Below are 11,696 nucleotides of genomic sequence, written 5' to 3'. Positions count from 1 at the left end.
AAGCCGGTAAGGGAAATAAACATGGCGGCGCCCAGGCGGCGGCCATTGAAATAGCGTTTTCTATAATAGATAGCTCCAAACGAGGTGAAGTTAGACGTGACCAAGCTCTTCCACGGGCACGCACAAAGACCAGACAGGTACGTATCAACTCGTCTAAGCTCAGGTAAGAACATATCTCAGTATGGAAAAACGATGGCCTGTTCTTTTAAAGCACAATTTGTATTTGTTTCAAAACGAAGCCTTGTGTCCTAGAAATGCCATACGGCGGTTACCAATTTAGCTGAGTAAAGACACTACTAATAACTGGAATCAAGATACATTTTAATATAACATTTGTACCACATACAATGAGTTGCATAACATCAAAATCCCCTACACTTGAGTTCGGCGTGTGGTACTTGAAGAGAACAATGTATCACAAGGCCTGACTCCATGGTGGCATCTTTAACTTATTACTACTTTGTTTGGCCTCATTCATTGGGAACACGGAAAACTGTAAGATTCACGATGTGTGGCTTTTTTCTACAGCGTTCTTCCGCCTATGGCCTAAGTTCTGATGAAGGTGTAAGGACGAAATGTGTTGTATTGTTAATAGGAAACAAGGTGACAAGTGCATTACAAAAAGTTAGTCTGAAGAGAACTCATACAATAAATTCAAAAACTGGAAACAAAGTGGTCGAAAGGACCCGATGCAAGAAACATAAGAACAACCGTTTTATCATTAGATTGAATGATCAATAATGTGATTGGTGCTGCAAGAGGTCTTAAAAATCATATTATTTGTACCAATAGAAAACAAAGACAACCACATACAAACAGTCACATTGAATGGTTCAAGTTACAAAACAACCTTGGATAGAAAACAGTCACTGTCACAAGAAAACCAAGCCGTACTGAACTCAGTACATAATACATTTAGCACATAGCCGAGATGCTCTGAGGCAGTGATGAAATGTGACTTAGTAAACAAAAGAGCAGGTATTATTACAACACGGAAAGTAAACAAAATTAAATATTTTTGGATCCCAAAACCTCATTCTCTTAGCCTTCTGACAAAACTCCTGCATTGTTTCATTCATGTTTCATTGTTTCAATCATCCTCATGTCCCAACACTCAGCTCACAATAGCCCTAAATAAATAGAAAGGAGCCACGTGAGCTCCCCAGTTACAAAGAAATGCCAAAGAGAAAAGAGCGAGAGCCCCGCCTCCAGACGCCATCGCCGCAGTAACGCCTCCAGGGTTCCGTCCTCAGGTGGCGTCCTCGTCCTCCTCGTCCAGGTGGTAGTTCAGGGTGATGACTGCGCTGATGAACTCCCCCAGCTCCACGAAGTCTGCTGTGATGATGTTGATGCCACTCTCTCCGGGTCGCTGTGACCGGATCCACTGCATCATCCCCGGCAAGGCCCTGCGGAGGAGACGGGACACAGGGGTGAGGACAACATAGACAGGACCCATAATGTCAGCTGTTGGCCCCGTAGCAAACTTCGGAAACAACTTGAAAAGATCATACCAAGACAAAAATCTGAAAATCCTAAAGCTGTGGCCCTGTGCAGCAGGCACTGAAGATGTACAGACGCTGTTTAGTTTAACTAGATAATGCTCACCAGGCATTCGAAAACAAGAAGAAGCTTCTCAGGACAGAAGCGAAATGTCCTCAACTCAATCAACCCAGTCCAATCGACGATATACAATCTCTGCTACAATTGAAATTTCATGGAGAACATTCAGTCACAATTCATTCAGCAGTATCTCATTCCATAACATTACAATTAGTACAGTGCCTCATGTAGATTTTTGTCTAAAATTGTTCAGTTGGTGACACAGGAACAAAACCCAGCACTGAGATCTTTCAAGAAACTGGCACCAACTCCCACACTGTAAACAGACTGTCCGAGCCCCACAAACTAAGATTCTAAGCTACGTCCAACTCATTCAGTCACAACTTCATAATCCTCTGCTCCAACTCCTTTATCCCTGGGACCCACCCCAGTTCCCAAACAACAACCAAAATGACCTAAAACAGCCATACTGTTGACCATTTTCCTATACATACTGCTGACTTATTTCTGTTTATTTCAAACCATTGTGTGGTGTTATCAAAAACGTTTAAAACTTGACATCCTCACATCAAACCCAAAATGACCCTTGCATCTCAAACTGTTGCCTGCATCCTGAAGTGTAGAATTCCCAGATTAACTCATATTATTCTGTACGATCCTATGCAAATTCCATACTAACAAGTCTGCAATCAGCAGCCAAGTAATTCTAGCTAATTTTGTGTAGTGCTTTTACACACTAATTAGGTTTTAAATATACTCTCCTGCCAGAGAGTCAGTGTCTTGGAAAAACACAGTTGGTTACATCATTTGATGAAATCAAGCATAAAACAACGATGCTCATGTCTCTAAGCAAGTTATACTCAATTTCTGAGTTCTCAGTCTCAAGGGCACTGTCTCTGCACGGTCTGTATCTGCAGCAGCAATGACATATCACAGCAGCAGAGAGAAACATCTGCCATCTAGACACCAGCTGTGCGAATGACAAGACACAGCGGACACCCTCCTCCGCAAATTGTAACTCTCACTCGCCTCTCTCACATGATCCCCCTCCAGACACTCTTTTTAGGAGAACATGCATGTGCATGTGCATGTGCATGTGTATGCGTATGTGCAGACAGCCATGCATGTAATATCACAGGATGCCTACATCAAAGTGAGCCCGACGCCTGGTGAAAGACGCTGATAGTGGAGTTATCTAATGAATTATACATGCTGCGGAAATGGATGGTTTCGCTGCTCTGCCTCAACAAACTGAGGCAGATTAAGAGGGGGTGAAAACACAAGGCACAAAAAAGATTTAACTTCAGGATATTCAGCTTGATTTGAGCTGAAAGTTTGTTGTCTGTATCTCAAGTGGTGGGGCAGCCTTAAGGTTGAGAGTTCGATCCCAGCTCTGCCTTTGAGCTGGACGGCGGACACTTTATCCACTTTGCTGACTGTACATGTGACCTGTGCCGTGTATGTGTGATAATACCATTAGTGGTGGTTGAAGTAAGTTATCTGGCACTGATGAGGGAATAAATAAAATGCAGCACACTGGATGGAATATGTTTTTCTTCTTCTCTAACTAGGTTTGTCCTAGTGTACAAAACTAGTCCAAGTGTGCAAAACTAGTTTTGTCCTGGTTCATACTGCACCTATAGTCTTAAAATTTTGTTATGACTTACTTTGTCTTAAGCTCAGGCAATTTCCTAGTTCAGTCTTGTAAAGGTGGTACTTGGCCATATATTTTCAAAGGTTTGATCATTTGAACAAATCCTTTGTTTGTTTTTTATGACTGACTTCCAGCCTATCTGCCCTTGAGTGAGAAAATTCCACCTGCTATTTTACTGGCATAAAAATGTTTTCTTGCAAGAAAATATATTGAGAAGAAATGAGAACAACTGTAAGTGTGAAGACGGTGCAGAAGCCCAGCCGAAGGTCAGTGGCAGCTGTTGAAAAATAAAAACTGGAATAAGGTCAGTGTTGGACGCCTGAGGATACTTTGGTGACACAACAGAACGGCTGTAGATTTGGATTACAAAATGGCACAGTGACTCACAGATGATTTTGTGTGTTGCATTATGGGTAAATAATGTATTTCTGTGGTGTCCGTTGCTTGAGGGTTCAGTTAAATTTAGTCCTCAGCAGAGCAGTCAGTGTCCAGATATACAATGCCCTCAGCCATAAAACATAGGCACAGTTCCTGGTGATGCAGCACACACAAGGCACACATATCCCACCATTCTGTTATTTTATATAAAAGTGTGCTTTTTTTTTGTTCAACATGTTGCTTAATAGTCTTCACATGTCTTCACATGTATGTGAATATTGTTAGAGAGCAATATAGAGTTCGGAATTGTGTCACAAGGCATTATGGGATTTGCAGCAGACTTTTTCCAAAATAAACTAATGTAGAAAATACTGGAGTTATTGTCCACATAAAAACACGTTTATACCAGTAATGACTCGGCAGCTAAAGTCAACACAAACACGGAGGATTTCCATGGTAACAGTGAACTTATAGCATTGTGTCTCGGACTCTATAATGTACTGTTTTCTTGCAGTAAAAGGACACTCACCTCTCAGTGATGGTCTCCCGCAGCCCACTGGCCACGCCCTTCATTACTGTGCTGGCCTTTGGAGTGAGGACCACTTGTGACACGAAGAAAGAGCCCTTCTTCCTGTAAAGCATACAAAAGGCTGCTGTTATATTTGACTCTATGGTGAGTTTTCCTATTGTGTCTCTGTAAGTCAATTTTCTAATCAACATAAAACATGTGATTATCTAATTCTACAGCTTTCACGTTGATACTTGGTCAAATGTAGAGCAGACATTTCCCTATGGCAATAGGGGACCATTAAGTTTACATAGCAACAAGTGCAAGGTGTGTAATCATGTTTATGTGTTGATTGTTAATAACTTATAGCATTTCAATCAATGACATTTTATTCAATCTTTGTGCAATAACAGAAATGAGTTTGAAAGACGCATACCATGTTGAAATACTTGGACTATACTGGAAAAAGCCAAACTAACACCACAGTGAATGTACAGAGAAATGACAGTGCCACATAGATGCAGCATGTGTCAGAGACTCCTCTCTTGCAGCAGGTGTGTGGCAGCTGAGCTACTACATTCCCTGAGGGCCTACTGACCATGAGCATCCAGTACATCAGATACTTAAAATAACCTTTATGTCCTTCAACTGTACATACAGTCGGCCGATCGTTGTCAAGTCTGATAAAGACAGTTTGTGACCGATGGATGACCCGCCCCACACACCCACATACCATCCTCATAATGTGCACATTTCATATCAACATGAGACACCCCAGAACAAAGGACGTGTCAACAGAAAACATACAGCTCTGCAACATAACAAAATGATCTACAATAGACCTGAACAAATTCAGATTTCTATTTAATTTTGTTGAGCCCTGAATGTAATTTTTTCTGGTAAGTATAGCAATTGAAGTTGGTTCGTATGGCTGTGCACATCTGAAACATGTTCAGAAGCATTAACATATGACCAAATCTAAACTGCTTAATATGAGAATCATGCATTTCAGAACATGTTTGTAGACCTCTAAACCACAGGGCTTACTGCTTTTAAATGTAATAGAGGCTACATGTAGACAATACATTTTGTTGTTCACAAAGGATATTGCACTGAGGTCTTTCCAGTCTGCTAATTGCAACAATTACATTTTCAGTTTGTGTGCGCCTATCCCGAGAATAAAGCATTTTAGATCATGATTCAAAGGAGCTCCCTCCCGTTAATGTCCATAAACACCAACATCTAATCTTGTAAAATGAATAATAGAAAATGAAAGGCTTAATTGCATTATCTAACTAAGAATGCAAATTTAAATTGAAAACACGAATCGGTCTTTGTTGTTGTTTTGTAAAGCAGGCAAAATTAAAATTTTGAATGTGTTTTCATATTAATTTGAATGAAATGACCAAATGACACACTGGCTATTCTTTGGCATTGATGGGAGCATGTGTGCAGACTGACCTGCGGTCTGTGACTGAGGTTTGCAGGAACTGAATGAGCTTCTCTGGGTCAGTGGTGTTGGCCCAGGGAGACGGCATCATCTGCCCCGGCCAAAGGAAGGGCACCTCCAGAGCCATGGGGTGGTGGTAGAACACTAGGACCTGGTATTCTTTCTCCCACAGGTACTGTAGACTCACCTAACCAAATACAAGACACACATTTGATTCGTAACAGGATTTGTTCAAACTCAAATTCATGACAAAGAATTGGGCTTTTTGGAGGAGATATGAAAGCAACCAGTCGCAAGGTCATTTTATGTCAATTATCATCGTGAAATGTCTGTTATTTAAAGGTGCCCTAAGCTAAACCATTTGCCAGTGTTAACTTTGTGCCACAGAAGCAGAGACGAGCTCCACCCCTCCCCGCTCCCAGAGCACCTCCAACACACCCCTCACCTGCCCCTGAACCATGTAAACACAAACACGTGCAGGGATCGCAAAGCAAGTGCAAATGTTTGAAGCAGCAGAAGCATCAAGTTTAGCATTTCGACAAAGGTTTACAAAAGATAGTGAACTGATAAACCATCAGACCGACCACTTCTGATGCAGCTGAAATCCTCCTGAAATGTTTAGCATTAGAGGCATTCAAGGGTTGTGGAATATAAACCCTCTGCACTGTAAATGTACTTCTAAGTGGAACTATTATGATCTAGACATTCCCCACAAATGTCTGATCTAGAGGTAAAAAAAAACCACATACTTTCATGAAAGTTGCAGTTTAGGAAATACATGTAATGTTGACTTTGCAACATATCTTAATTATTGTGATAAATGTGTGTACCACTATATTAATGAGATGCCTTTTCTCTTTGAATGCCTCATCAGGGTAGGGTGTGGAGTGAGAGGCTTGGGTGAGGGGATGCAGAACAGGGTTTACTACTGACACAAACAATTCTGGAGAATAGCTTAAAAGACCTATACCTGATTTTTTTCATTTCAAACAATGAAAGAGGAAGCCACTAAATTCAAATGTTGGTGGGGGTACAAACTCATCCCTAATCTTCCAAACATATTTGTAGCATCCCAATTCTTAACAGGGACATGTTTATAGGCACATTTCATTACTTGCAGGGTCACTTTTCAGGGTCACTTTCACAAGAATGCTAGAAAACTATCCCCCAAGTTCATGAAATAGATACAAATGCTTTATAATTACATCTACAGTGTTTTCCCCACAAATGTCTGAGTTTACAATATACTTAGTGAAGACAAAACAGATTTCATTCCATAACTAGAAACTAAAAATAAATCAGGTATAGCTCCTTTAAGGAAGCTTCAGTGCCTACTACCTCCAGCTCCCTCATAAACAGTATTACGTGTTAAATTAAGTTTTAGGTTGTTTTTTAGATTGTTTAAGAGAAACCTTGATGTATATTAGCGAAAAGCAGGATTTGTGGGGAAAAAATCTCCCTTGAGTTGACAATGAAGGTGGCGAAGAAAGGAGGCGGTGAAACGGTTGAAAGTTCTGCTGTGATGGAGATGAAGCAGAAGAGGCTAGTGACATGTAGAGGAAACAATATGAAATAGAAGGGCAGGCAGGGTATTTTTGAGCATTTTTGTTTCTTTGACCAGTGCTTTTTATCAACATTTGGATATTCTTTCCACTGCATCATGTCGACATACAAATAATTTGAACTTCATGTAATTTTCTTATATGGTATCTTAAGTATTTCTAATTTTGGTGCATTCCTGGCAAACATCAGAATCTTCATGTTATTTCATGTTGTGTCAGAGTGTAACGTTCAAACAGTTACTCAGTAGTAAAGAAGCATTTTCACAATGTACCATGTCATTATTTGGGTCCCAATGTTCGACTTCAGCTTGAGTAAATATTTCATTATGACAGTCATGCTCTAAGAATACTGAAATGGTCATAGTAAAGCGACAGTATAGTGTCTATCTTAGCAACTGCAGTGAGCCACTCTTGCAGATTGCATAATTACGTTCCGTACGGCAATGTCTCTGACTGTGCCTTTTACAGAAAATTGCACAGCTCCAACCACATATGAACTATGATTAGACACGAGAGCCACTTAAATGTTTCTCCGACTGATCAAAACAGAGGGGCAGGGGGCGGCAATTATCGCACCATTTTGCACTACTGAAAAAAAGTGCTGGAAATAGACTCAGTGGTTTCACCTCTTGGGCGAAGACAACAGGACACAGCTTGTCCCCGAAGATTTCCTTCAGCATGGCCACCAGCTTTTCGTGGTGATGGTTCTGGACACCGTAGAAGTGGTTGAAGTCCAGGAACACCACTTCTCGGGCGTGAGCTGACAGGAAACAGCTGATCTGCTCCAGCCCCTCTCTGACCTGCAGAAACACAAATGACCATACAACATCAGCTGGTCACCACGCCGAAAGTCCACAACAATCTCCTTTGTCTTCTCCACAGTAAGAGAGAGACTGTTTATGGATGCACCATGTGGCCAGGCTGCTCATCTCACTCCTGTAGTTTGTTTCACCTCAGTAGGGCCCGACCGAAATGGAATACTGGGGTACGATATCAATAGCAATATGACGGGGGCTGGAAAGGCCGAGGCTGATATAAATAATTGACCTGTAATTAAACATTTATTACTATACATGCCTTTCAGTCACGTGACTTCTGTAGGTGTGGCTGCCATTTTTGAGACTGCTGGCAGGTGTATATCATTTCCAAATATGCATCTCTGAAGTCAGACTACTACATCCAAAAATAACTCACCTCGTGCAGATAAGCAGAGCAGAGTTTTGAGACAAATTGAAAACTAGGATTTTATCCTTATAAATTAGATTTTAAATATGTTATACATTCATTAATCTCTGTAGGGAAATTCGTTCTCTGCATTTGCCTCATCCTCAAAGCCGCTGGGGAGTCCTGTAGGAGCAGTGAGCTGCCAGTGTGGGCTGGTGCTCGGGGACCCATCTCCAGATGTGGAGCCAGGCTAATGGCCAGAAATACCTGGCTCGAGGATTAACTTACTGTATATGTTTCTAGTGGTCGAGGAAACCCTACACAGAAAGGCCCTGTCCAGCTGGGTATCGAACCCGGGACCTTCTAGCTGTGAAGCATGAGCGTTAACCGCTGTGCCACAGTGCTGCTCTTACCTATATAAACTGCCTGGAGTTAATGACACCACTTAAACTGGCTTTTAATACTACTACTACTACTACTACTACTACTACTACTACTACTACTACTACTACTACTACTACTACTACTACTACTACTACTACTACTACTACTACTACTACTACTACTACTACTACTACTACTACTACTACTAAGAAGAAGAAGAAGAAGAAGAAGAAGAAGAAGAAGAAGAAGAAGAAGAAGAAGAAGAAGAAGAAGAAGAAGAAGAAGAAGAAGAAGAAGAAGAAGAAGAAGAAGAAGAAGAAGAAGAAGAAGAAGAAGAAGAAGAAGAAGAAGAAGAAGAAGAAGAAGAAGAAGAAGAAGAAGAAGAAGAAGAAGAAGAAGAAGAAGAAGAAGAAGAAGAAGAAGAAGAAGAAGAAGAAAGAAGCTACAATCTAACACAATCAAAAATAACTCAAATTCAAACTAAATGGTTATGATCAATCCAGAATGACAGAGACTGAGAATGGTCTATACAAAACCACATAAAAAAACAGCCTAAAACACTGTGGGTCCTTTTGTCGAGAAGGCAGAGTGTTCCACACCTTGCCGCTGACCAGAGCGATGCCCCCTCCCTCTAATCCTGATAGCATGGTAAAAGGATGGAAATAGCATGGTACTTAAAAGTAATAACATGGTACCACGTGATTGCCATAATTACCATAGCCGTCGTATCACTGCCATGGTGCAACTATGGCAATCACATAGTATTACTCATGGGAATAAGACACGCACCTGTCATTCTATTTGTTTCATGATGAATCAAAGCCCTAACCTAGAATCAAGCCTTAATTACCAGAGTGCAAGGAGGTTATTGTTAAGCATCAGGAAATGCAGCTACAAAATGCATTATCCCTAGTTGTTTTACCGTGTTATTACTGTGCTGTAAAATTAAATGTAGCCCATTAACAAAAGGCCATATAATTGAAAATTAAGTTTGTCACCTTGACTGACGTCATCCCGGCAACAACATGTAACATGTATTGTATCAGCTCTCCAAAACCATGTTTCTTTTCCAATAGGATTTTTAACAAGTGTTTGATATTTCTTGCTTAATCCGTTTTTAGACAGGGCAGAAGCTGAGGAGCTGGTCAGCATTCTGTCAGAGGATGCATTATAAACGTCCATGGGTGATTCAATATTTTTGAAAAAATTATCAGAACAAAACAAGAAACATTTATGTTTATCATTTTCTGTTAGAGGGCATACACAAACTTTACATTTTCTCACATTTTTATGGGACAACATAAAGTAGTGCCTACAAACTCCAATTTTTGAAGGTTTACTCAGAGCGATTTGATGATTTTTAGGGGGATTCTGCCTTCTGTAATAATTACATAGTCAAAAACAAATTCCAAATTCCTTGAAAAAATACTTGCAAAGACTGCAAAATAAACCCATAAATTCAAAGCTTTGTCCTTGAAATTGTATTTCTACACATTCATATGAAAGTATTAAATGATAGAAAACTCATTTTTACATCAGTAATCTCAGTAAAAGTTTGAAATTTATATTTCCAAATGATCTTTCCCCTATCCACCTGCATTTGCATCAGGAGTGTGGTGGAAGAACTTGCGGTGAATTTTCAGCAGCTTTTAAAAATGTGCACCACCACAAAATCTGCTCCAACTTAGACAGCACATGAATTTCAAAGTATTCAAACAAGGCTGGTAAAAGCAAAGAGAGAGAGAAGGTCAAGTCAGCCCTCGTAAGCACTGCTAAATATTCATCAGGAGCATACTTACTGTGGCGCTGAAGAGTCCGTGGGCGAAGAACAGCTCGTTGTCCGGGTCGCGGGGTTTGGTGGAGATGCGCAGGTCGAAGAAACGAATACCGGACTCCAACTGGCTGGTGAAGTTCATGGTCTGAGTGGCCAGCCATTTCCTCATTAGCTTCTTAGCTACAGTTCCGAACACCGACACGAAGTTCTGCACTGTCTCCGGCTGCTCGGGGCCCACTGGGGATGACTCGTCAATGTAGAAGCTGAAGGAGTCGTGGGAACCTGGAGGGGGAGAAGTGAAACAGTCAAAAAAAAATTCCTATGACATGCAGAGGTGGGAAGAGCTGCTAAAAAAAAGTCAAAGTGAGAGAGTTTTGTCCCACCATGAGACCATCTTTGTTTGTTTGGCATCCGGCTGAATAGAACAAAGATGTTGCCGACAAAGCTTTGTGGATGAGAGGTGAAACGTGAAACACTTAAAATTGAACTTTTGCGGATATTTAAGTCAACATATGTTTTTATTTAAGGTTAAAGGGACTATAGGGAGTTTAAACATGTTAAAAATAAGTTTCTTCCTCCCCCTACATGTGGTACAGTTACACATATGGCCTGAGGTGGCAGTAGTGAACATAAAATGGCCAACTTGCATCCAGCCCCTTTAAGGTTAAGGTATACTCTATTAATCCCCGTAGGGAAATTCATTCTCTGCATTTGACCCACCCTCAATGCCACCGGGGCGACCTGTCGGAGCAGTGAGCTGCCAGTGTGGGCCGGTGCTCGGGCCAGGTTGGTGGTCAGAAGGTTGGAGGATTCACCTATTGTACATGTTTTTAGTGGTAGGGGAAACCGGAGTACCCGGAGGAAACCTACGCAGACACGGGGAGAACATGCAAACTCCACGCAGAAAGGCCCCGTCCCTGGTGGGAATCGAACCCGGACCTTCTGTGAAACACGAGTGCTAACCACTGTACTACTGTGCCGCCCACGCTGCCCAGGCTGTAAAAAATTTGGAAATCTCATTCAGAAGGAAATCCTCAGTGATTTTGCAGTATATGGTGCTGTGGCGTCTTGCAATTTGGATATTACATCATCTAACATTGCAATAAGTTGCAATGTAGAGTTGGCGATATATTGCGCAGTCATGATGGGTAACCAAATATAGTCACTTGAAGTTTTTTATTTTTTTATTTGATAGGGACAATGCATATTGATGAACAGTTGCACATGAGCACTGTAAATATGCCAGATTATAGCAGGGATGC

General features: G+C 41.1%; 1 protein-coding gene across 1 annotated transcript in view; it reads right to left on the bottom strand.

Annotated features, from left to right (window-relative positions):
- Positions 1-304: 304 nt before the first annotated feature.
- Positions 305-11,696, bottom strand: part of plcxd3 (phosphatidylinositol-specific phospholipase C, X domain containing 3) — a 28,936-nt gene continuing 17,544 nt past the window's right edge. The window contains exons 2-6 of the mRNA XM_079552909.1: positions 10,460-10,716; positions 7,739-7,912; positions 5,562-5,737; positions 4,122-4,223; positions 305-1,406 (exon numbers count right to left, since the gene is read on the bottom strand). Coding sequence (XP_079409035.1) covers positions 1,250-1,406; positions 4,122-4,223; positions 5,562-5,737; positions 7,739-7,912; positions 10,460-10,716 — 866 coding nt within the window. The 3' untranslated portion in view covers positions 305-1,249. The remainder of the gene's footprint in view (positions 1,407-4,121; positions 4,224-5,561; positions 5,738-7,738; positions 7,913-10,459; positions 10,717-11,696) is intronic.

The sequence above is a fragment of the Gobius niger genome (assembly GCF_951799975.1).
Source record: "Gobius niger genome assembly, chromosome: 1".
Classification (NCBI taxonomy): domain Eukaryota; kingdom Metazoa; phylum Chordata; class Actinopteri; order Gobiiformes; family Gobiidae; genus Gobius; species Gobius niger.
This window is presented reverse-complemented; position numbering and strand designations above follow the sequence as displayed.